Here is a 27705-nt window from a genome sequence, read left to right as displayed (position 1 = left end):
GGGAAAGGGGCGGGCGCTTTCATCTTATGCAGGCAAATGGTTAAAAATAAAAACAAGCCAGGTTGTATAATATTCTGTATTCAAACAGTTAAACATTTAATATTCGTGAAAAATTTAATAAAAAAAACTATCAAATACGTTATGACTCCTACGCAAAGGTATACATATTGTAAATGCAATGTAAAAAATTGCAATACATTTAGACCTGTCTGGGTACATTTTAAATGAGGGACTTCACAATCACAGAAAAATATAATGTGAAATTTTGAATTTACTAACATTTAAAGCAGTTTGTCAAAAACAAAACAATGATTTAAAAATATAATCGATGGAATATTGACCACATTTGTTATTTGAAAACACATTTTTGTGGTTAAATATCTTACTTAATTTTTCAACTGATAAAAATATATTTAAACAATATCAAAAACTGCCTACCGCAATAAATAAAAGACACATTAAGTTTAAGTTCAAAAACGTTGAACATTTTAAAGTCATACATAAGGCCTTAGTTTTTTTAATTTTATATTTTTACTGTGACTTTTCCCCTTTTAACATGGAACCTATGAAATGAGCAGTATTGAATAATGGCGGATTTTATTGTTATTATATCACTTAAAATTATATGCTTTGCACTTAATCTACGATCTATAAGAATTCTTAATTGTATATATTATGTTTGAGAATGGCAAATAACACTGTTTTTGCTGAACCAATTTGTACATCTTTGAAATGAATGTGTTAAAAAATTGCTTTCAAACCTTAAGAAAATGCATATTATGCAAATTTCATAGATTTGTACTGTCAAAACCTAAAAAAAAAAAAAAATGGTTGTTCAAGATGGTCGATAGAACATTAGGTAGGTACTTACTATTTTTTTTTTATCAAGGACAGCCAGCCCGTGTAATTTTATGAATGGGTGCCAACAAATAAATAGTTCAATTTTGTCTGTAGTACAGTTGTTTGGTACACCAGATTTGTTATAATATTCTTAACAAATATTTTTTGACTATCGATCATCTATTAATAACTTTTTTTATGTATTTACTGCAAGTGGGTCTATAAAGTATGAAAATTTTCATTTGATTCATTAAATAAAACTCTAAATACAGACGTCCCCGATTTCATATGAATTCCTTAATATTCCTATATATAAACGGCCAAAACTGGGTCATACCAACGTCTGATTTTCAGAACGTCTAATGTTTCCAGGCTCGATAGTATCAAGATTACAGATGATATTTTGTCTATTAATTTTATGAATTACGGGCTTAATTTTGAATTGTACGAAAGTCGAGGACGCCATATCAATCGTCCAGGACAGTAAGACGTCTTCAAATTACAAGATAAGAGTAAGAATAAAATGAAAGCCTAAAATCTAATTTTGTTCATTTCTGCCAGAATTTTACATGTTTTATCAACTTAGTGATTGGGTACATTGGCAAAATGCCAATTTTATTAATAGGACTCATCCACTTTGAAATGAGGTGAGGGATGGAGCTATCAAACAACCCTCGTAATAATACTGCATCATGACGCATTTTCCGGACCCGCATTTACAAACTGGACGATCGTTTCGCGTAATAAAAAAATTCTAGTATGTTATCGGCGTATAAAGTAGATTTATTTTACAAAGTGGTACAAGTGTTGGGCGATGCTATTGTTTGATGGTGGTGGGGTGGGGCAGGAACGGTGTTCACTTGAACTTGCCAGCTGTGGCCTTGAGCTTGTCGAAGTTGGCCCCGCTGAACTCGTCCACCTTCTTCCCGTTCTTGATGAAGATGAAGGTCGGCATGGAGGAGATGCTGTACTCCTCGGCCAGCTCTTGGCATTCATCCACGTCCACCTGGAAAGTGAAACAAACACTACGATTATAGTACTACTAGAAAGGTAATAGCCACGGGCCAAAATGAGCAGCAAATGAGATCGGGGCTGCGATTACGAACGCTATCTTCATCGGTACATATTTATTTATTTATGTTATTTTACAATTTATTACTTTTTTTACAATAAAGAAAATGTATTTTTTAAACTTTATTTTTTGGGGTGTCCCGTGCCGAGGGAGACATTTTATATAATTTTGAAACATGCCTTTTTTAAAAAAATAAAATGGAGTAGCATAATAAATTTGATGCTTTTGCCAATGTCATGTTGAATTATTTTATGAACAAACTGGTTGGCAGTACGCAACCAGCAACCAGGCCCAACCGTCGGGTTTGCAAGCAACATAAACATAGGTAAGTCTAACAGTTCCGAGAAAGTTCTCTCCTTTCTCGTTTTAAAACTGAAAAGGAGAATTCCTCCACCGAACGATCAATCCTCCGCCCATACTCATGCTACTGTCACCGATCCAACAACAGGCCCTGGTCGAGCATAAGGTTGTATATAGATGGATCCTGCTTGGGTATTTATAGGAAGAGAAATTAGTGGGGCCAAAGTCTTAAAAAAGGTTGGCGTTTGGTCATTTATTGGGCAAACAAAGAATAAGTGGCCAAGATCTTCTTCTTCAAAACGACAATCGCAAATGGGGGAGTCAAAGACACCAATTCTCGCAATGTGAGTCCTCGTACAGCAATGCCCTATCGTCATTCGACAAATGGTGGATGTATCTTTTTTGTTCAGCAAAATTTTCTTAAACCAAAGACGTGATGGGATAATAATATTTTGGACATAATTTCCAATAAATGATAGAACAGAACACTCAGTATTTTTTTTTATTTGATCGGTTTTCGTATCCGGAATTTCTTTGGAAAATATTTATATTTTTACTGTCTTCCACGTTAACAGTGTACAGTAATTTTTTCTTATGGCTAGATTTTAAAGTCTCCGCAGATTTTTAATGGACAATTTTTTAATTTTAAATGGAAATGATGCTACATAGAACGAATGTTTCAAATTATGTTAAACATCAACATGCATTTTGCCATGCAAAATGCGTAGTGGAATAAAAAAAGACTAACTTCTACGCTGTAAATATATACTGTAAATTCAAAGCTGTATGTCCCGCCCTTTTTACGCTGCTTCACATTTACTGACCGCTGTCCTGTTCCTGAACCCAAGTTAAATGGAACACAAAAGACAGATGCATTTTGCCATGCAAAATGCGTAGTGGAATAAAAAAAGACTAACTTCTACGCTGTAAATATATACTGTAAATTCAAAGCTGTATGTCCCGCCCTTTTTACGCTGCTTCACATTTACTGACCGCTGTCCTGTTCCTGAACCCAAGTTAAATGGAACACAAAAGACAGGTGCTTATATAGTGTTGTATCTATAGTCCTTAAAATATAGCTTGATTAGAATGACAGCTGTCAAACTAATTTCATTAGTGATGGGAAATTACTGATCACTGATCAAATCGATTTTATCAGTTATTTCATGCAATCGTGAAACTCTGTTTCCGAAAATTGATATAAAAAATGCGAAAACAAGCCTATTATAGTGTGTTTAACACAATTATTCACCAAAAAATGAGATATTTATGCTTTTTTCATGAACATCAAATGAATTATTTTTTTATTCGATCAATTTACATTGATCAATTTGTCCCATCTCTAACGTTTTTGCAAAATGATGTAACATCGTAAGAACGTCTTTTAATAATTAAGTTTATTTTAGTTTTAAAGCTGATTTGATATATTAATGTTGATTTATGTTTCAAGCATTGTATAAAAAAAAAAAAATTATCACGCCAGATACAAATGATTTTTCGTGTGTCAATATAAATAACTCCTTTGACGTTACTACAAAGTTATGTCTTCACTTTTTCTGACAACTGTCATTCTAATCATGTTACATTTTAAGGACTATAGTGTATACATATATAATATCAATGGAGGTCTCTAGAGCCCTGGAAACTATTTGTGGATATCATGGTCTAACTATAGGGCTGACATGATAACATGCCTTATTAAACATAATCAAATCACAATATCAAATACATTAAAAACACATAAAACTCGCAAATAAAAACACTATGAAAAAAAAAACATCTTTCTACCTATTTGGCCTAATCCGTTCATCAATCCGCGCTCACTGCGCTACCCACCTCCATTATCCATTTCTTAATGGCGATTTTATAGTGCAAGTATTTACTAATTGCTCTTATGGACAATGGGAGTAGGTTGTACACTTTATATTGAGGCAGTATTGTAAGATAGGTATTTATGATGAGGCCAAATATGTGAAAAAGTATTTTAATTTATAGGATAAACACAAGTAACATTTAGTTTATTATATATTTAAGGGCGTGTATAAAAACTATGTTAAATGTTTCCCTCGGTACAGGACAGACACCTACCCTAGTGAGGGAACATTATATTAAATAAAATAAAAAATTGAATCGGGTTGGGTATTGCGGCTAATGATAAAAAAATAATTTTATAAAACACCTTGATTATCAATTGTCAACTCAATTACCGATAGACGCTTCCTATGAATTGAACTGTTGTATTTATTACCTCACGACTCTAAAAAGAGAGATGAATGGTATTTAGGAACTGGGTCGTCATAGTAAAGGCGTATTTGTAAATATCCGATGTTATCTACAAGGGATATTTGGGTTGTAGGCCTGCCTGGAGGCATAGCAAAATGTTCCGGCAAAAGCACCCGGCCAGCACCGTGCGAAGGAGCGAAGGAACAAAGGATATTCACAAAGGTTTGCTTTCGACCTAACGAGGCTTGGCCGAAACCAAGTGAATAAACGCTTTTAAATTTATTTCAACAGAGAGGGAAAAATTTTTGAGAAGGGAATATGGAAGTCTAGGCATTTACAGGGCTTATGACCTGTCATTGGCTGGTTTAAGTGGCCACTTTACACACTGTGTAACATTCACCATTCTGCCCAAGTTTGAACATCCACATTTCCTCAACTCTTCCATCTGTTGACTTTTGTGAAGTAAAAGAGCTGAAACCTTTATCACGTGGGTGAGATTCATCCGGCTGAACCAAATCACCTACTAGGCAACGCCTGAAAACAATTTTTCAATCAAGCATTTGGACATAATCAAACATTGTTGAATTACTACCTGGTAAAAGAAGAAGTATAAAAATTGAAAAATTGTTTTCAGGCGTTGCCTAGTAGGTGATTTGGTTCAGCCGGATGAATCTCACCCACGTGATAAAGGTTTCAGCTCTTTTACTTCACAAAAGTCAACAGATGGAAGAGTTGAGGAAATGTGGATGTTCAAACTTGGGCAGAATGGTGAATGTTACACAGTGTATAAAGTGGCCACTTAAACCAGCCAATGACAGGTCATAAGCCCTGTAAATGCCTAGACTTCCATATTCCCTTCTCAAAAATTTTTCCCTCTCTGTTGAAATAAATTTAAATATGAACAACTCCCTAGGGAGGAAATCCAGCCAGTCTGCAAGCATTTGGACATAATCAAACATTGTTGAATAAACGCTTTGCTGCAATGCACCTTTCTGAAACTTCTAGACGTAGGTTCTGCAGAGCAGATGAGGAACACACATACACATTTATGTGAATGTGATGCTTTATATCGCAAAAGAAATCACATCCTGGGGAAACCAGTGGTTAAACCTGGGGATTGTAGAGCCCTCGCCTGCTTCCTAATAGCGTGATACTTTAACCCGGAGGGGGAGATATAGCATTGTGAGAACACTACGCATTATGAAACCTGAGCTTGTGTACGTCAGGAATCTCCACTCGCTATTTACGAGGCCACTTTGGGTGGATTCCGAAACATCCCAAACCGATATGTCGGCTATTTACGAATATGCACCCTGGATTTCACTGCCTTACAAGCAGCGGATGGGGCAGTGCTTCTGTGACAGCGAAGAAAACGTAAACAACATCAGCGGCGCGTTAGCTACAGTACTTGAAAAAATGTTCCCAAACTGAAAAAGTATCACCAGTTCTCCCCATCCTAGATACTGAAATTATCCATCTCATAGGAAACGTCCCGTGTCAAAATGAAGTCAATTTTTAATACTTTGCTCCTTTTATAACCTTCCAAAGCAAAAAAAAATGTTGACAAATTCCTACCTTCAGGACTACGACGGCCTGAGCCTCCTCAACAGCCATCTCCTCAAGTTTGGGAGCGATCATCTTGCAGGGACCACACCAGGTGGCAAAGAAGTCTACAATGACCAGCTTATCTCCGGCGGCCGTCAGCTGCGCGTCAAAGTCTGCCTTGTCCTTGATGTGGATGGCCATTTCTGCGTTGGGTTATGGTTAGGTCTGGAAATCAAACAATATTTCGGAAAATTTATATTTGTAGCACTAATTTGCGGTTATTCAATACTTAATTAAAATAAAATCACTGTTTCCAATCACTTAATATATCTGTACCTTAGAGGATCAAATCAAGGGAGTCCAGTTTTTGCCATTTTGAAGTTAAAAATGCAGAAATTATCAAAATAAACTATTTTATATGTGAATAAATCAGAGAAGTCCACTTTCGTCTTTCGTTTCGTTTTTCGGAATAAAAATCTTTTGTTTAAATGCAAAAACATCAGTAGGCTATTTACATTTTTTTCTTTCTTTTTAGTTTATTTATTCAGAAAAAATATTCATAACACGAATGAAATACATTAATGTTTCCCATTACATAAAAGAAAAAATCATTCTTGTGAACATAAAGGACAGTAACGTCTTAAAATAATGTGTTTTTAAAAGTAAATATTTACAATCTAAAATATGAATTACGAAAACATATACAGTGTACTCGTAAATATTTTATATTTTTACTATTAAGAATCGCAGCGAAATTCAGATGAATGCAGAAGCATCCTGTTGTTATGTGCCGTGTGAGGTGTTGAGGGGCACTTTTTAATGAGTAATTGAATCGCCTTCCAGTCGTCAATAAAAGGCAGCTTCGAAGATGGTATTGTTTTATTTGGTTCACTTTTGAAGATAACAATATGTGTCCAACTACACTGGTTGGGTTTACTGTACTTATAATTTAATAATATTCAAGTTTACATTTAATAATAAATTGTCGTAGTTACGATGCACTAAGTTAGGAATCTAATTTCAATATGTACTCTTGGAATCAATGTATGCCATTATAAAGCGTACATTTTCAGTAAATGGAGGGGATTATAGTAGGATAATTTATGAAAGGTTCAGTTTGGAGCATCGCAAGGTGCATCTAAATAGTCAATCTTTAAATAGACAATATTGTCCCTTGGGACACCCGCCCCTTGCAGGTGAGAGCATTAAGATAAGTAAATTATTAGACGCGTATAGACTCTAGATGTAAATTGTCAAATGGGAATAGACTACGACTAATAAATAACCCTTGGCTAAAGTAAAATATCAAGCCAAAGATCAAAAATAAAATAGTTGCGATACCATATAAGTTATTAAGGTGTGGGAGATGGCAATTATCTAACAAGGGTTTGCGCTAGTTTTGAATATAACAAAAGGCAAAAAGGTTGGCACACAACACTGTGTATATTGTATTACCATATCATTAGCAACTAATAAAGCAATAGTTGTCCATGACACGCTCATAAGCGCGTCTGAGCGCGAGAGAGACAGAGATTATTTTCATAATGCGTATGCCGTGCGATGTCATACCATGGGCTTATTCACGGGTACTACACAATGCGTATGTGTAAGTATAGCGCACGCGCCAGCTTATAAAAATCCACCAGTACATACTATACACCATTATTACAACACAAGAGACTCGTTCGTTCGCTTCCAACCGCATTATCGAGGCTAATCCAAACAAGGTCCGGTCCCAATTATTCCGGATTATAGGGAAAATACTGAACACAAATATGTTATTATTTTTAAATATTAAAGTGGTGTGCCGAACCCACACTTTGTATGGGCAGAACGCGCCTAGTAGACATGTATATGAAATAATCATTTGTATTGAAGATTTCAACCACGATACAGCAGAGTACTAAGTAATATTGCCACATAGAAAGAATCAATAATGTATCTAGTTGAGGGATAATTTGTGAAGTTATTTACTTAATAATTTATTATTCCATAACGTGTGGTCATCAACTTGTCACGAGTGCTTATAGATAGTTCTGTCATACAAAATTATATATTCATATCAATTATCTAATGCTCACGTTTGTAATACATTTTCTGATGAGTCACTGTGAACTCGACTCAAAATATATTTTATTACTCTCTTTCCACACCTAATGGTGTATAGGGCATTACATCGGTACACTTGTAGCGTATCTTGATCATTTTTGTTATATAAAGGCAAGACAATCAGTCAAAATCAAGTGGCCGTGAATATACTTAGTAAAAATTCAACTTTCCCTCCAACCAATTATTTCGGGAAGCTGAACTTTTGAAGCTAAGAGAAATCTATTGCCAGAAAAGTCTAAAATATGTATTTATGCGCCAGCATTTATTTTCCTAAAAAAATTAATAGATCTAGTCAAAGATTGAATAGTTTATTTGAAATGCTTTATTGTAAATCCAGACTCGGGCAAAGACACTCATTTTTCATAGCTTCAAAACTATACAATGTTCAATGCATTTTATAAGGACAATATGATAGATATTAATTATTTCAATTGAAATTATGGATAAAAAAAGCAGACTTGAATATTTTCTTTTTTTAATGAATAGCGTATACTTTTAAAATATTTTTCTCATTTTTATTGACAAAAAATTGTGTTTTAATATTAGCACTTATTTTTATATCTATTGAATTCTTTCAGTAGCCTTAAAATATATGTAAATTTAACACCAATACGGTTTCTTTTTGACGGAATGTATTAATTAAAACTTAGTCTACCTTTTACAAGACTTTCGTCAACACACAAATTTTGAAAAGGCTCCAACGTGGATTTGAATTTATTTTTAACGTGCTCTATGACTGGTCTTATTTTATAAAGTTTGTCTTCTTTATTTGCTTCTGCATTGTTACAAAAATGTAACATGCTACTTATTAAAAAATATGTGTCCCGTGGCATTACTTGAGAAAATATTGGAGTAACTAGGCCAGCATGGGTTGACCAATATTCACTCAAAGAAAGTTTTTTACTTCGTATCATCAACATGTTTAAACCAAAATTTTCGGAATCTCTAAGTTCAGTCATATCACTCTACTACTTCGGGAACTACACTGGCTACGTTTTCCACAGAGGGTCGAATACAAACTCTGTTGGCTTATGTATAAGTCACTGCACAACTCGGCTCCGGAATATCTAAGGGAACTATGCATTCCAGATGAACTAGCTGACAGGCGTCTCACGCTTAGATCAGCTACGTCTACGGCGAGAGGAAAAGTTATTATACCTCTACGCAAACAGCGCACTAAATTTGGTGAACGCGCATTTGCGGTCGCAGGCCCTATGGCATGGAATGCTCTCCCAGCAGAGGTGCGAGGCTGTGAAAGTGAAGTGATGTTTCGGAAAAAACTTAAAACCCACTTGTTCTCTAAATCATTTGAATAAATCCGTAGCACGTGACAACAAAATAAATTATTTTAATTAAATTACAAATTTAAAAGCTTCAATTAAATTAACTTAACAATAGAATCACCATGTAAAGCGCCCTTGAGGTATTTTATTACGAAAATGGCGCTATATAAGTTATCCATAATTAATTAATTTAAAAAATATATACATCTTGTCAGTTCACATTCTTTCATTTGAGAATTCTTGAATGAGGTCTGATATTAGCAATTTTCATAACATCGTCATAATTAGGGATGTAACGATACATCATTTTGCCAATATGATACCGATCATTAGAGTAAATAATCGGCGACACCGATATTAATGGCTTAGTAGAAATAGAAAAAATAAATAATGAATAATTGTATTTATTCTGCATAAAAGTTACCTATATTTATTAGAGACTGAACCTTGAGAAGGTTGTAAACCAAAATGTTAAATTAAAATTCGAAGAAAACATTTATTTGTATGGAATGATCAAGAATATTCAAATCAATCAAAGCGCTAATTAAGAAAGTAATTATCATTCAATTACACAAAGTGGTAAAGTAAGCCGTTACACAAGACAAAGTCAGTTATTAAAGTTAAGTTTTGGTAGATTTTGTTAAGAAAACAAAGTTTGTCCAAATTATTAGCAGACAATCTGTTGCGCAAATCATTCTGTATGAGACCTGCAGTTGAAAACAGACGCTCTGAGGCAACTGAGCTCAGTTGATAAGACAAGTATAGCTTTTCAAACTCTTAACTCATACCCACCGGAGATGGGATTTTCAGACCCTACTACTACTACTACTACTACCATCACGCCATTTCCCCGTAGGGGTAGGCAGAGAGAATGGACCGCCACACACGTCTATCCTGGCATACACTCCTAGCCTCTTCCACATTCATACATCTTGTCATACATGCCCTTCGGTTCTGTCTGCTTTTGACATGACCAGACTTAAGATTTTGGTTTATCTGATCATGCCACGTCTTCCTTGGTCGTCCTCGTCTAACGTTGCCGTTCATTTTTGCCATATATACTTGTTTTACCATTCTCTCGTCGTCCATTCGTTCTACGTGACCAAACCATCTCAGAGACCCTTTCTTAATCTTATCAATTATACTTGTCTCAGATTTACACTCTCGCCTGATTTCATCATTCGTAACCCTGTCATACATTGATTTCCCACACATTCGTCTAAGAGATCGCATTTCAACCGCGTTCACTCGGCTATGAATACGAAAATTATCGATTACGCGATAAATAAATTTTATACGCAATTTTCGTTCAGTTATTATATTAAAGCTTCAATTCGAGGCTGAAATAAAAAAATTCAGTTAAGATACAACAGAGCTTTAATATAATTTAAACGAAAAAAAGTATAATTTGTTCTATGGGTCCTTATCTTTTCTGTGAATTTTATAATACGGATCGGCTGTAGCTCTGTGTATTTATCTCTATGAAATATAATTAAGATTAGAATTAGGAAATATTGCCTAAGATTAAGATAGTTGAAGATATTGTCAACCTTTGGCACATGGTATTTTTAACGGCTGACTTTGCCATTATAAATTAATCTTTATATATATATAATTCCTCTATACATAATGTCGGCCTCGTGGTGTAATGGTCGGTGCATTTGCCTACCATGCAAGAGGTCTCGGGTTCGATTCTCGACATGGTTGATATAAAATATTATTTAAAAAGGGGTTTTTACACTAGAATATTTCAGTCTCAGGACTGCCACCTGAAGCGTAAGTCTGATCATCTTACCTTCATGTAACAAAAATGATCAAGATACGCTGCGATTGGTGTACCAATGCAGTGCCCTATGCACCATTAGGTGCGGAAAGGGGATGATGATGATGAAAAAATAATGTAACTCCATATATATTTTTTTTTAAATATTGCAGTTCAAAAAACCTTTTAAATTTATAAAGGCCACGAGGCCTCTAAATGCCTAGACTTCCATATATGCCCTCCTATAAAACGTTCTTTATCTCTGTTGTAATATGTTGACATAAATCAAATTATTCCCCATTTGTGTACAAACATTTAAAAAGGATGAAGACTCAAAAAACAAGCTTTCACACATACAAGAAGATATGGAGCTGTAATCAACAAAGTCTGATACAATATTGTTATCTGATTGACATTCAAATGATACTTAAATTAAGGGAACACTTCCCGGAGTAATTATATTGACAAATTATTACGTAGATAGATTGTAATGTACATAAATCACAAATATTGACAATAAAGCTGATAAATCAATGAATTCATGTAAATACGGCAGTCGCTGCGATACAAACCCACTAAAGCTTGAGATTCAATTCAATTTATATTTTTTATTTAAAAAATAACATGTACATATCAAAATAAAATTTAAGGCGTACATATCGTGGGTATACTGGCAAAAAAACATTAACTCGAAAATATGCGGATTTGACTTAATGATGCAGTTTTGTAAAGTTTTTAACGCTCTACAAACTGGCAAAATACACTTAGTCATATTAAATTTCATATATCTGTAGTTTTAAAAATAAATTTAAGTTTAAGTCCTATACCGGGCATTTTTTTTATTTTTTTTTTAAAAAAAAAGAAATATTTGCGTTCTTATGATTTACCCAAATATTTAATTTTGAGGGCCATTTTCAACGAGTTGTAAATAACTCACTATTAGAAAATGGAATCAAGTTGGGGTAAAGTGGGATTCGAACCACAGACCTTTGGTCCGTGAGTCCGAGACACTAGCCACAGGACCACAACCCAATCAATTTTATTTAGGCTAAAAGCTTTAAATAGCTTAATATAAAATTAAGAAACGGATAAAAACATGTTCTTAAATGAGCACTTAATATCTAACTATATTTAAATAAGATGTAAAATAATAAAATTGGAAGAAAACTTAAATGCTTGAATTCTCAAAACAGGGATTTGAGAGTTAAAGCTTTTTGCCAGTATACCCACGATATTATAATAAGAAAAAAATACATTAAAGAGACTTTGGTCAAAGTGGTAGGAGAAATCCTGCTCCGGAAAACCCTTTCGGATACATGGAACAGATTAACATCCAGATCAATGTTGTTCAGCATAGCTGTAGCCCTTCCAACAGGCATAACCATCGACAGGCTGGTCCTGTATATCGAAATATGAAACAATCTACGCTGATGCTATCTTAGGTAATTATCAGGAGCATACAAATCAATGCTCCTCATAATCTCAGGATAATCTACCATACCGCGCAGCAATGGATAAAAATGTGTAGTCAAATACACATTCCTTCTAGTCTCTAAACTGTTGTAACCGAGCATACCCTGGAGAAACTCGGTCGGGTAGAGCCGAGGATAATACCCACACTCTCTCAGAGATATTTCAGAAACTTCTTTTGGATTTTCTCTATCATAAGAGAGTACTTCAGTTCATGTGGCCCCCAAATCATCGAGCCACTCTCGAGTCTACTTCGCACCAAGGAGTTGTAAGGGTTCTCAGTACGTGGGTATTTTCAAAAATCCTGGCAGTATGCAGAACGAATCCTAACATCTTCAATGATTTACCACTGATTGCCTCTATGTGATCATGAAATCCTTAACATTTGATGTTCGTAAAGATGAGGAGGATACTGTCTTTATTTAGACATATTGCTAGACGCGAGCCAGACAATCTAGAAAAGGCAATAATGTCTGGCCGAGTTGAAGGTAGAAGAAGCTGGGGTAGAATCCCATATAGATAGACTGACCAAATAAAGGTGGCTACGGGGCTAAAATTTGATGCGTCGGTTCGCCGAGCTGAGGACATACTGGAGTGGAACAGACTAATCAGAAATGTTCATGGTGGTCACGATTCTCAGTATAGAGGGACCGACTGTGAAGAAGAAAATGAGCTTAACCTCCGGTAATAATAATCTGAACCACAGCATCGGGTGAAGGAGTGAAATAACAAAAGCTGCCTCCAAAAGCCTTATTGTTACTCGATAATGCTCCTGGCCCTTCCAAATTGCACCGATTTGACGAGTGACAGTGGACGTATTGAACGTATTTATGCAGAAAGCAGCCAGTCTACAATTTTGAAAAAATGAAATATTGGTGTTATCGGTAAGGTCAATTCTACGTTCCGTTAAAAACAGCCATGCCACATTCATACAAAAAAACTGTAATAACCCCCTTCTGAAAAAAGTGTTGATCATAAAAATGGCATTTCTCAATTTGCAGAAAACACCCACAGCACTAGAAAAATCTTCCGGTATAGATGCTGAGTGGAAAATTAATGCCTCCAGAAATCTAGTTCTCTAAAATAAATCAAAGTGGATAAATACAAAAGTAATTTAATTTTATAAATTCATTCGAGTAAAAATACGTGTAGTAAAAAAAGAAGATTTAATACAAAATGTCACCTCACACATTTAAAGTTTTATGAGGTCTTATTCAATATTAGATCTGGCTGTTATCTGCAAAATACATATTTCAGTTTGTGTGGTTGGTTTGAAACATTTATTTAAAAAAGGGTCTATTCAGACTAGAGTATTTCAAAGTCCCTGGACTGGCATCTGAAGCGTAAGACTAATCATCTTACCTTTATGTTACAAAAATGATCAAGATACGCTGTGATTGGCGTACCAATACAGTGCCCTATGCACCATTATGAGCGGAAAGGGAATGATGATGATGATGATGTATCCTTGTTACGTCTGTCTTGTTTCCGGTTCCCCAGAAGGCGATCATGTAGATTTATTTTTTTATTTAATACGTACATCATTTTGAGTCGATTATTGTAATGGTATCTACGCAGGTCTACCGATGAATAAAATGACTCGCTTACAGTCTGTATTGAATGCCGCAGCGAGACTTATTTTTGGAATCTCTAAGTTCAGTCATATCACTCCACTACTTCGGGAATTACACTGGCTACGTTTACCACAGAGGGAGGAACACAAACTCTGTCGGCTTATGTATAAGTCACTGCACAACTCTGCTCCAGAATATCTAAGGGAACTCTGCATTCCAGATGAACTAGCTGACAGACGTCTTACGCTTAGATCAGCAACATCAACGTCGAAAGGAAAAGTTATTATACCTCACGCAAACAGCGCACTAAATTTGGCAAATGCGCATTTGCGGTCGCAGGCCCTATGGCATGGAATGCTCTCCCAGCAGAGGTCCGAAACTGTGAGAGTGAAGTTATGGTTCGGAAGAAACTTAAAACCCACTTGTTCTCTAAATTCTTAGCATGTGGTGACAAAGTAAATATAATATTTCTTAAATTAAAAAGTTAAAATTTAATTTATATAATCACTTTGTAAAGCGCCCTTGAGGTATTGTATTACAAAAATGGCGCTATATAAGTTATCCATAATTTATATATTATCATTTAATTTTTTCTCATGAACTAAAACAAGGGTTTGTGGAAACATTCAGTTAAAATTGCTTTACCGTATTTGTTAAGATAAGGGTTAAGGAGGTGCCATAGAATTAAGAATAGTCCAGGAGCGTAGAATCATATTTGAATACATCGGACTGTATCCAAAAATCCCCCCACTATGCGCCGCGCGCATTCGTGATGTCGCCGCGTAATGTTGCACGGTAGGAAAAAATATAATCAACACAAATGTAAGGTAAAAAAAAAAAAAGCAATCTGTTAATTTCTCTAAAATTTTATTGTGCACGCGGAAATATTTACTGACACAACAGAGTAGAAAAGTAAAGGGTCATTTAATAAGAGTAATTGGATTAATGAACTTTGAAATTAAAATATAAAACAAATTTTATTTGAAATAAAACTGATATTTTTATATCATGTTAAATAATATTTGATGTTTGAAAGATAATATCGGTCAAATGTCCACCACAGAGTTGTTTAATCCGAGGTCCAATTTTCATTAGTTCTCTCATTAGATGAGCTAAGTAGGGTAAAAGAATTTACTACCCTGGCAACACTAACGAAATGTCCATTTCGATTTCTTCTACAATCTGACAGACAAATAATGCAATTTTTAAGTAATGCATTTGCAACTTACACATTCATTTACTAATTACACATGAAATGTGATCTTGTCCTGTTTCGTTAAGATCTTAGCAGTATTTCTACACTTTAAAAGGACACAACGCGGCATAGTTGAATTCAAATCAGGAGTTGCGTACCGAGCGACGTTTAGAAATAAACTAATGGTTCAAAACGTAAAACTACTCATTTATGAGTAGTTTAGTCGCCTTCTGTTTGATGCTCGTATGCAGTTTCTGGACTATTTTTAATTTTATGAGAGGTGCTTTAAGAATGCGAAAAAACATGTATGCCATGGTTTAATTTCTAGTGGATAATAAAATGCTTATGGCATTCTTGGAAGGCTAATAATTGTTTAAAAAAACACCGATGTAAATATATGGAGTTGTGGAGCTGTAAATCATAGCAAGGTGAATCATAGGTAGGTGTCATGAATACAAAATAGATATGATCAAACGATAAAAAAAAACGGTAAAACTGTACAACGATATAATAAACTAGTATAGAAACAATCACTCGATAAAACAAGGTCGCTATTCTGCGGCTCAATCAAGGTTTTACTTGATTTCGTTGTAATTACGAAACGCAAACCTGAAGCATGTCGGCAAACTGTCAAAAAAATGCGGCGGCTTTTTAACTCGCAATATCTAGTGAATATTTTCAAATGATATAACACAATGATAGAATAATTACGCTAAAATAACAAGTTCTTTTTGTTGCGAGAACTGCTAGCCATTAATTTCGTAATTAAACTATGACGATAGGAGTCAAACATGAGTAATCAAGGTCACGATTATGCCGCATTCCCGAGCCACCGGTGTTGAAAAAAATCGCGACATTTAAATAAAATATTAAATAAGTTCCAGTGTTCTGTTATCATTGGACTAGTGTTCCCTTAATACACGCGAAATGTAAATAATGTTTGAAAAGTAATAAACTTACCCAAGATTGAAACGCGAATACCGACAAGCGCAACGCCTGAAGCCAAAAACGTGAATGAAAAATAAAAACCGGAATGAATTATTGTCATTAAAATCTCACCGGCAAATTCGAATGAGACGTGTCATTTCAGTCTTTAAATATACTGACGTTACGGCTTATTTTCCCGTATTTTATATTTTACATTATGAAATACACTGTCATAGATGATTCATAGATATATGTAGGAAATTCACCATTCCAGATTTAAGTCTAGAATCTAGAATGATCTATGGCGAGTTTGGAATGTCAGTTAATTTTGACGTTTATGTTTATTTTCCAAACGTTTTTATTTAATAATTTTAAGGTTTATCGCTGAAAATCAATAAGTAATTTATTAAAATGGTGTGTGAAAAATGCGAAAAAAAGTTAGGCCGAGTAATTACACCAGACCCCTGGAAAAGCGGAGCTAGGAATACAGTTGAATCCGGTGGAAGAAAAGTTGGCGAAAATAAAGCCATCACCGGCAGTAAATCAAGATTTAGTCCATACACAGCTAAATTTGAGGGATGCAGGTTAGAAATCTTTTGTTTTTATCAGTTTAATTTACATTTTTTTTTGCACCACAACAGGCCAGGAGGCCTAATTACAGTGGTAAATTACATCACGGGCACCCAGGCTTGAGAAAAATCACATTTTATTTATTTTTTTTTTTTCTCACCGGGAATCGAACCCGGAACCTTCCGTGCGTGAGGCAAGCGTCTTGACCACTACACCACGCAGGCCGCCTTAATGTCTTTTTTGCACCACAACAGGCCTTGCATAGGCACATTATGTATGCTATATACGTTAGTAAAGATAAATAGAATTTTACATATTTATAACAGATTAATTTTTGGTTTTGTGCAACAAATCTTGTCCTGACCTTGATCAGCTTCTCTATAATAATGGACGGAGGATCGAGAAAGTTGACAACTTTAAATACTCTGGAGTTCACATAACTGATAATGAAGGCATGCACAGCACAAGGAGCTCGCACCCGCCTAGGAATTGCTGGAGCAACTTTTAACATGATGCGTGTTGTCTGGAACTCTAGCCTATACTCAGTCTAAACAAAATGCTAATTATTTAACTCTTGTATAATGCCAGTACTCGTATATGAGTGCGAATCTTGGCCTCTTACCAATGCTCGAAACTTCTGAGTTTAGAGAGTAAGTGCTTCAGGAGAATATTAGGTATAAACTAACATTGAAGTCGGAGAACGGACGCAGCAGCCTCCTATAACGACCGTTTTGAGGATACGGTGGTGGGCCTGGCTTGGACGTGTGCTGCGCTTGTCTCAGGAGAACCTAAATCCAAGTTGCTTCTTCTTTAAACCTGCTGGCTCACGCCGTCCTGGAAAGCCGTTGATAATGATCTTTTGACTTTATTCGGCGGAACTAAGAGGCGCTGGATTGATGTGGGGGGAGGCGAGAGTGTTGGCTGGCGATAGGGTCTACCAGAGGCAACTGGTGATGTCCACATGCTCCACTTAGGAGTGGATGTGGAAAAGAAGAAGAATTTTTGGTTCATTGGTTATTGTTGTAATGTCAATAGTTTATCTCTTCTTATTACCAACAATATTTTGAGTTTGTCCAAATTTTTGTAGACAAGGACTGGATTCAACTCCCTGGTGAGCTGTTTATAATAACATATTACAATACGAATCTCACCCGCATAAATAAAGGTTTCAGCTCTTAAACTTCACAAACATCAACAGATGAAAGAATTGAAGGAATAAAGATGTTCAAATATGGGCAGAATGGTGAATGTTACACAGTGTGTAAAGTGGCCACTTAAACCAGCCATTGACAGGTCATTAGCCCTGTAGATGCCTAGACTTCTATATTACCTTCTTTTAAATGTTCTTCATCTCTGTTGTAATATCTTCTTATTACAACAACAAAAACAACAAACCATCACACCGTTTCCCCGTTAAGGTAGGTAGAGAGGATAGAACGCCACACCACTATCTTTTCATACAGATCTCGCTTGCTCCATCAACATTCGCATTGTAAATATTTTTAGCCGTTCTTTCGCTGTCCATCCGCTCTACATGTCCAAACTAACGCAGAGCTCCTTTCTTGATTTTGTCGATAATGCCTATCTCTGCCTTACATAATGTACTGATCTCGACATTTGTGCATCTAGTGTACATAGATTTACCACACATTTGCCAGAGAGATTACATTTCGCAGTTCTTATCACTATATAATATATTGTCTTTTTTTCTATCACACCATATTAAAGTATTCTTCTTGCGGTGCCTTGTCAGGTCCCCCGACGTTGGCGATCACTACAGCGAAAGCATCTCGGTCCTGCGCTACTCTTATAATCCGCAGCCGGGACAACTGCTTATTGGATGTACTCGCCATAGCGATTCCTGGGAAAAGATGACCTGAGTGGTTTTCCGTTGCCTTCTCTGGTGGATTTTTCTGTCTGGGTTTCCTTCCCTTAGCAGATTGGTTCTGGTTGGAGGCGCCAGAAACTTGCCTTTCATCCTCTCGTTATCTGCTGTGAAAACACCAACATTGTTTATTTTATGCAACAATGTTGATGTAATGTATATTGTCTTTTTAGATGCCCTATGGGTGTATATATAAATGAATAAATTAATTACTAACACCTACTATTTTATATTCCAGAATATGCAGAACAAAGGTCCATCAAGTGGGATCGCATTACTGCCAAGCTTGTGCGTACAAGAAGGGCATTTGTGCCATGTGCGGAAAGAAGATGATCGAAACTAAAAACTATAGACAAAGCTCCACCTAACGAGCCATAACACTTTTCAGTATATAATTTTCTCACAGTATATTAATTTAAGAATTAGGATAATTTTTACACCTTATATGTAATAAGTCAGGGGTGAATCGTCCAAAGAAGTGATTTGCACACCTTACCATTATGTTTAACTTTCGATTAACAATGTTTTATTGTAACTATGGTTATGAAAACAAATAAAAAAATGGTATTTATTATAAATGACCACCACCATTTTATATCTTCCTACAAAAATGTGCGCCCAGCGCCCAGTCTGTTCTCAGTGAACGGTGAAACTAGCCAATCACCTCAGCTTATTCCTCCATACAAAAAAGTAAGCTATATTTCAAATCTTTACCCTTAGTCCCAGTTTTTAGTATTAAAACAAGCGTACAGATTACAAATATAATTTGAAAATTCTCTGTTTGCAAATTAGTATTTCGAACATTATTTCCGAATGCCTATTTTTCTTTAATAGGATACTGTTTATTAATTTTATTTTGATGGTGGACCTGGCTCGGACTCGTGCTGCACATGCCTCAGGAGAACCTAAACCCAAGTTGCCTCTTCTTTAAACCTGGGGGCTCACGCCGTCCTGGAAGGCCGTCGATGGCGATCTTTCGACTTTATTCGGCGGAATTAAGGGGCGCTGGATTGACGTGGGAAGAGGCGAAAATGCTGGCTGGCGATAGGGCCTCCTGGAGGCAACCGGTGATGTCCACATGCTCCACTTAAGAGCGGATGTGGAAAAGAAGAAGAAAAATAATTTTATTTTATTTACTGGTGACATATTATGTATCACATTGGACATGTGTCTGTCGAAGTGACTGTTTTTGACATTATTCATTTTTAAAAAAATCAGCCAGCACTCAGTGTTGACATTTCAATCATTGTGGAAATATATTTTATAATAGTGGTATATTTTAGTAAACTTTTGTACAAGTGTTTTGTAATAGCGTAGAATAAAGCTACGTTTATCACGAAGTCAATAATAATTGTTGTTTGAGTTAAATTTTCACAGAAAAAATAGCCATTTATAATTATATGACTTACATATAATGTACTTATATGTAGGTATAAATTAATGATTATTTTTTGTAGATTACCTATAAAAACAATCATCGCTCGCCACTTTAACAAGTCTATGTAAACAAAATGAACTTGAAAAAATGAAATCTTAATATTCATTTTTTATTTGTTTATTCTTTTTTAAAACCCGTTAGGGTTATACAGGATGTTCATTAAACCCTGTCACGTCCGAAACCACGATGATCAGTATGAGCAAGAAGACATATTGGCCCATTAAAATATTTTTTTAAAACGAATTTAAAAAAATTAAATACCAAAAAAAGCTAATGGTTGCTTACTTCTGCAGGGGAAAAACGAGGAGGGGGAGGGGGGAGTCTTATTCTGCGCCGCGCTCCCGTCACTTCTCCCCTGCAGAAGTAAGCAACCATTTGTTTTTTTTAATTTTTATTTTTTTTTAAATTTCTTTGTTCTAAATATTTTTTTAAATATGCTTATATGTCTTCTTGCCCATACTGATCATCGTGGTTTCGGAAGTGACAGGGTTTAAAGAACACCTTGTATAAGAAATATTTTAAGGTGTAGTTGAAACTCACAAAGAAATAGAACCTGTGACATACCTAGAACTCACCATGGACAGACAATTAAAATGGACGAAACACATAGACGGACTCACCAAAGTAATGACATAATTACATAGCCTATTCTACAAAATTAAATTTCAATTCATTTATTAAAATATAACATATACATTACAAACATATATTCAATACGTACATATTATAAAAAAGAAAAAAATTCATGAAAGAGACTCATGTCAAAGTAGTAGGAGAATCCTGCTCCGGAAAACCCCTTCGAATACATAAAACAGATCAATATCCAGAGCGATGTTGTTCAGCATAGCGGTAGCCCTTCCATCAGGCATAACCATAGGCAGGTTAGTCCTGTGTATCGAAATATGAAACAATCTATGCTGACGCTGTCTTAGGTAATTATCAGGAACATACAAACCAATGCTCATCATAATCTCAGAATTATCGATCATACCGTGCAACAATCGATAAAAATGTGTAGTCAAATACACATTGCTTCTAGTCTCTTAACTGTTGTAGCCAAGCATACCTCAACAGACCTCGTACCAAAAAAGGAAAAAAACCATCATGTATGTCAAAAGCAAACTGAGTTACACGAACGCTTTCTGGGGAACCGGTAACAAGACAGACATAAAAAGGCATAGAATTAAGAATAGTCCAGAAGGAGCGTAGAATCATATTTGAATACATCGGACTGTGTCCAATAATTCCCCCACTTAGACACACTTTCGCCGCGTGCATACTTGAAGTCACCGCGTAATATTGCCAGATCGCGAAGAATATAACCATAACACAAATGTAAGGTAAAAAAAAACAATTTGTTAATTTTTCTAAAATTTGATTGTGCACTCGGAAACATTGATTGACACAACAGAGTAGATAAGTAAAGGGTCATTTAATAAGAGTAGTTGAACTTTGAACTTAAAAAATTAAACAAATTTTATTTTACATAAAACGGATATTTTAATATCATGTTAAATAATACTTAATGTTTTAAAGATAATGTCGGCCAAATGTCCACCGCGGCGTTGTTTAATCCGAGGTTCAATTTTCATTATTTCTCATTATATGAGCAAAGTACGGTAAATTTTTTTACTACCCTGGCAAAACCAACGAAATTTCCGTTTTGTTTCTTCGACAATCTGACAAATGGAAAAATAATTCAATTTTTAAGTAATGCATTTGTGACAAACACATTCATTTGATAATTACACATGAAATGTGATTGCATCCTGTTTTTTTAAGATTCTAGTAGTATTTTAAAGAAAAGGACACAACACGGCATGGTTAAATTCGAATCAGGAGTTGCGTACTGAGTAATGTCTACAAAGAACCTAATGGGTCAAAACGTAAACCTACTCATTTATGAGTAATTGAGTCGCCTTCTGTTTGATGTGCGTATGCGGTTTCTGGACTATTCTTAATTCTATGTAAAAAGGATACAAAAACAACGCTTTGGGCTAGCGTATATCAATAACCGGAAAAGACTTGTTCAGTGAAACATTCAAATAATTTTCTCAGTATATTTAGAGGGTTTAACCAGTATACTGAAGATTTGTAAGTTTTTATTGGATTTTATTGTGTTTTATATGTGTTTTCTTTCAACCTCTTGATTTGTTGAAATAAAAATGAAACAATAAATTTCCAAAGTATATTTTTTATTTATAAAATATTGATACATGACTTAATACTTAAATATAATGTGTAACTTTAATTGTTGCGACATAATTCATTGTTAATCTGATGTTTTGTATGTACAGAAAAATAATGTGAGGGTTAATATACATGGTAAATTAGTTACATAAACACTTTTGTTCATTAATAAGAATAAATATTCCAAACAAAAATAATAACATAGGGAGTGCGGACTTAAATCATCTATGACTTTATTTTGTATAGATAAAAAAAATGTAGATCTGGCAAAACAAATGACAACTCAAATAGATAGATTTTACAAATCAACACATTATCATAATATTTCAAATCTTAATGTGGTATATAAACTAAAGAATAAGATTGATATTATCATGTTTTCAAAATAATTCATTTAAAAATTAATTTACATCAAACATATACAAATTGGAATGTTAACGTTAGTTAAACCATAGATAAATTATATACTTAAATGTTATTAACAGACAATAAAACATCTTTGTCTTGTCTGAAACAAAAATCCATTATACGATACTTCCAAAATGTATTTTTTTAAATAAATTATAATGCATTGTGAAATTATTCAACCGAATTAAAAATCAAAATGGAGGGACGTTAATAATATTTAATTTTAATTAAGACTTAAATTTTATGAAGTAAATTTATGAATAAAATACATTATAACTGGTGGCAATTCTTTTCTTCAAATAATGTATCATACTATAATTATGTACTACAAAAATACTTTTAATTAGTGGATGGAAAATCCAAAAAGGCCACGCAGATAAAGTAACATGCATATTTTATTGTTTTAATAATTAAAAGAAATTGGGTATTGATAAACCGGATTGTGGTCCAGTGCCTAGTGTCCTAGGCTCACGGATCAGAGGTTCAAACCCTGCTCTATAACAACTAGATTGCCATTTCCTAATAATGAGTTATTTACAACTCGTTGAAAATGTCCCCCAAAATGGAAATATTTTTATTAAAAAAAATATAAAGATATTAAATGTAAAAATGTTGCAAACGTAAATTAAAATATAAAAACAGTTCCTACTCTTATTTATATGTGGATCTCTAAAAATAATCTCCAGAAATTAACATTCTTTTTATAAATGGCATGGATGATTCAGCTTTCATCCATTATACTTAAAAAAACATAATTTAAACACTTCTTTGTCTTTATTATAATATAATACCTTATTAAGTACACTTTTTAATACCTTAAAAATCATAAATATATATAATATAAACTACCCTACATTGAGCCAGCTGACTTCTAAAATATGTTTTTTATTGAATTCTCACAAAAATATAATGTTTTTAATAAAAAATCTCTTGACACCCTGTTCTATGGCTAAATTCGATTTTGATAATATGACTAAATTCGACTTTAACAAAACTTCTGAAATCAACGCCACAAAACACATTAAAATACTTGTTTCAATATAGGATAAATACAAAAATTAAATAATTTAAAAACATTTTCAAGAATACCATTTCTTATGGCACAGTGAATCTTCTTGTTGAGTTATATTTTTCTAAACAAAAAATTAACACCATATTTGATAGGTTTGAGCGGCCATTTTTCTTTTTGTAACTAAGTTTTCATAGAAAATTTTAGCCAATCAACACATTAGAAAATGAATAAGATGATGACGCATTTTTAATTTAAATGGAGAATTACACATAAAAATATATTAATAGAGCAGCCAATGACATATAACAAACAGACACGTTACAATCGCGGTTGATGCATTATTGGCAATTCCTTCCCTCGCCTTTTTTGGTGTGATGAAGAAATGCTTTAATTACACAGGAACTGTGAAAAACAGAACAGATATATTATTTCATTTGTGGGTTCAACGACCATAGGTCAATGACGCACACATGTGCTAAGTTATTTTACTAGAAATTTAAAGCATCGACCAAAGAAAGCAACTTAGCATTTTCTGATCACCTCAATACATTCGAGACCAACAAACAAGATGTTAACTCTTAATAACGAAATTGTATGTCAAATCCAGTGCGATGCTCTGGAATGTATCGACTTTATCCCCGCCATAGAGACGTCAAGACAAAAGAACACGGCCTATAAAAGGACCACAGGGGGTGGTAACATTGTTCAGTGTTCACCAGTCACATCGTCCAGTTGAATTAGTTCTCGCTGTCCTGTATCATATTCACCGTGTAGTAAATACACATCGAAAATCAACATCGCTTCTTCTGTCATCCTCAACTGCGATCGGAGCTCCCCTAACCACAACCAACAAAATCCTACACATTTGTAATATTAATAATATAAGTAATAGATTTTATTCGTAATTTTGTAAGTGAATTGTGGCACTTCACCAGGGCCCGAAATAGAAAAATGTCGAGTTTTGAGAATAAGTGTCTCAGAAGAATCTCGGGTGTGTGGTGGTTTGATTTTGTGAGGAATGAAGAAATAAGAGAATGGACGTGCAAATCCTGGTGAAAATTGTCATCAATCGGATGCAATATGGTTCATATACTGCGGATGCCTCCCGAGAGCCTTAAACGGCTTGCCTACTTTACAAGGGTTCAGGTTTTCGACGTCCTGGATGTCCGCTGCTGGCTGTCAGCAGTTTATGTCAGAACTCCGGGAAGCTAACCTGATTTGAGAGGACGCACAGAAACTAGCTGCTGACAGATACTTAAGGAGCGGAAATGGAATGATGATGATATTTCTAAGAACTTTTTTACAATTTTAGAACACACATGTGAACACAGTGTCAGTGGGCAGTGTCGTAGGAATGGCAACAAATTACGTATAGAAATATGTATATATTTCTCACACAAATGTTTGTAGCATATCGTGATTTGCTCTTTATTTCGAATTGTTAAAGGCGATGTTATATTTTCTAAACATGAGATGCGACTAGCAGAGGAATAAAATGTCTGTTTATTATGTCAGTGAGAGCAGCATATATCTATTCTTAATCGTTGTTTATGATTACGATAAGGCACCATTAGACTTTCATTTTTATATTTAACAATTAATGTTAGTTTAATTTATAATATAAATACAATTATGCAGTTTGATATAACTCTTATAAACTAGATATCACTAGACAATATTAAATTTTATCGGTAAAATAAACAGAAAAAAAACAGAATGTATAACTTAATCCTAATAATAAAGAAAATATTATATTTTTATTAGATTCACTGGTATTTCACTTAAAATGAGTTTTGAATTAAGAACAATTTTCACAATCACAATAATGTGTCAAGTAAAGTGCATTTTAAAAATGAAAATGCCTAAAAAAAATTGCATTGAGCGCCCCATTATGATAATGTTGAATTGAAATTTGTACCTCAGATAAATATCTACCAAACTCAGCGTTGCCAACCCTACCGATTTTTGGGGCAATCTAACGATTTGATAAAAATTCTACCGATTTTTTAACTCGCCACATTTGCCGGCCTTTTGCGGGAATAATAAATTAATAAATCTTGAGTTTGGGAAATCTGTGGACATCCTCCCGTCAGCTGACACTTGGGTTGACAATGAATCTACTGAGTTTTTTCAGAATCTATCAATTTTTTCTTGATGAAGGTTGGCAACGCTGACAAAACTAGTCAACACATGAGACTAGCTGAAGCATATTTGAAAAAAATATAACATTATTGAAGTAAAAATGCTTTTTTTTGTCAAAATTATTTTGATATATTTTTTGCTTAAGAGGCCAGGAGGCTCAATTACAGTGGTGAATGGGCACAGAACACACAGGCCTGAGAAGAAACCTTTAATCTTCATAATGTGGGAATCGAGCTCGGTACCTCCATGCGTGTGGCAAGCTTCTTAACCATTACACAACAGGTGCTGCCGGAAAAATATAAATTTTATTCTTATTATCAACCCATATATTTTAATTTTGCCCTATGAAATAGGTGCAGATAAGGGAATTATGAATACTCTCATATGACGACCTTTCCACAAAATAATGAGATTTTTTAACTTGTTTTTGTGATTATTTAACACCAGTAAATCATAAATATTTCAAATCAGGTAACAAAACTCTAATTTTCTGTAGCGTGAAAAAATAGTAAGTGAAATGCACTTATAACGTTTATATTAAGTACTATTTATACCCTTTAAATTAAAAATATTTATTACTGATTTCTCACACAACCAACATTATTGCTTTAATACTGTCCATAGATAAAAATTTTAGTGCTGTCAAATTTGAATTAAAAAGATTCTTTTCACATGTCAAGATTTCCCCTATTAGTATTTTATAATTTGTAGCAAATGCATATAAAATAGGGGTCCATATGCTTAGCATATGCTTGTATATTATTAATAAAATATATTGGATAGTTCTGTCAAAGTTACAATAATGGCTACATAATTTATTTTACAATTTCACCATTAAATAATCATTTATCAAAATTAAAGTTTATTCTATAAAACTTGTTACTGTAGTTTTTTTTCTAAGAACAGTCACCTGACGTTAGGCGGCCATAAAGTGTAAATTTTTAAAAATACTTTGGGCTGGGTGTACATCGGTTTGAATTGTAAATAAAAAAAATTACATGTAAGGCAAGGTGTGAGACAGCATCAGCGGCTCGCTGGTTTGTGTTTTGGGCCTTAATGAAAAATATTTTCAGTTTTGCATAGTCCATAGACAAAAGTCTGGGTACATACTTTTTAATTTTAGAAGCCATTGATTGATGGACTTAAATTGACTTTGGTGGGTTAAATTCGGGAGTCAGAACCCAATAGCTGTCAACCGTTCTTAGAAAAATCATACTGTAAACAAGTATATAAATCTTTTTATAAAAATCTCCTTAAGATTAAATTTCATTATGCGTTTATCACAACTGTACAAAAGGCTAATGCAAAAACAGCATTCTTGTGCAGGTATCAACATAATAATATAAAGTGCGAGTTGCAAGATAAAAAAATAATTTTAAAATGTTTCTATGGTATCATTCAATCCAATTATTGTTTGGATAAAAAAAGTGTTTGTCAAATAGTGGCAACACTTAAAAACCATAAGAAAAAAAAAACAGGTACAATAAGTGTAAAAAAAGTCATACACAATAAGTAATGAATGCAATGCCTGAAAAATATATGATTTAGTCATTAAACAATGCATAACTGATTGCAAAAAATCGATATGAAGATATTATTTTAAGCTTTAGGGTACATTTCATTTCGATTGTCACCTGAGGATCCTAAGGTCTTGTCTAGGATCAAAAACCATTAAATGTTTTTGAACGAGAATTATTTAGTTAAACTAAATGCTTCTATGAGAATTAATGCAGAGTAATGAGGAAGTCTGGTGCTTTTTA

General features: G+C 34.2%; 2 protein-coding genes across 2 annotated transcripts; one reads left to right on the top strand and one right to left on the bottom strand.

The window, feature by feature from the left end:
• Positions 1-62: 62 nt before the first annotated feature.
• On the bottom strand, positions 63-16389 carry Trx2 (Thioredoxin 2). The gene is made up of 3 exons (XM_088243824.1): positions 16334-16389; positions 6011-6205; positions 63-1846 (listed from the first exon to the last, which is right to left on the bottom strand). Exons 2-3 carry the CDS (start codon positions 6179-6181, stop codon positions 1697-1699), a joined length of 321 nt encoding a protein of 106 aa, XP_088099950.1. The 5' UTR covers positions 6182-6205; positions 16334-16389; the 3' UTR covers positions 63-1696.
• A 206-nt stretch (positions 16390-16595) lies between these two features.
• On the top strand, positions 16596-20103 carry LOC148283435 (cysteine-rich PDZ-binding protein). The gene is made up of 2 exons (XM_088243826.1): positions 16596-16884; positions 18994-20103. Exons 1-2 carry the CDS (start codon positions 16712-16714, stop codon positions 19121-19123), a joined length of 303 nt encoding a protein of 100 aa, XP_088099952.1. The 5' UTR covers positions 16596-16711; the 3' UTR covers positions 19124-20103.
• Positions 20104-27705: the final 7602 nt, after the last annotated feature.

This window comes from Micrasema longulum, unplaced genomic scaffold, assembly GCF_059751315.1.
Source record: "Micrasema longulum isolate JH-2025_06_02 unplaced genomic scaffold, ASM5975131v1 h1tg000237l, whole genome shotgun sequence".
Taxonomy (NCBI): Eukaryota; Metazoa; Arthropoda; class Insecta; order Trichoptera; family Brachycentridae; genus Micrasema; species Micrasema longulum.
Note: the sequence above shows the minus strand (reverse complement) of the source record. Positions and strands in the feature narration are given on the sequence as shown.

Excerpts from the sequence above, each read along its gene's own strand:
- Trx2 (XM_088243824.1), bottom strand. The coding sequence starts at position 6,181 with ATGGCCATCCACATCAAGGACAAGGCAGACTTTGACGCGCAGCTGACG. Across the intron at positions 1,847-6,010 it reads AGGCCGTCGTAGTCCTGAAG|GTGGACGTGGATGAATGCCA; the intron begins GTAGGAATTTGT and ends TTCACTTTCCAG.
- LOC148283435 (XM_088243826.1), top strand. The coding sequence starts at position 16,712 with ATGGTGTGTGAAAAATGCGAAAAAAAGTTAGGCCGAGTAATTACACCA. Across the intron at positions 16,885-18,993 it reads GCTAAATTTGAGGGATGCAG|AATATGCAGAACAAAGGTCC; the intron begins GTTAGAAATCTT and ends TTTATATTCCAG.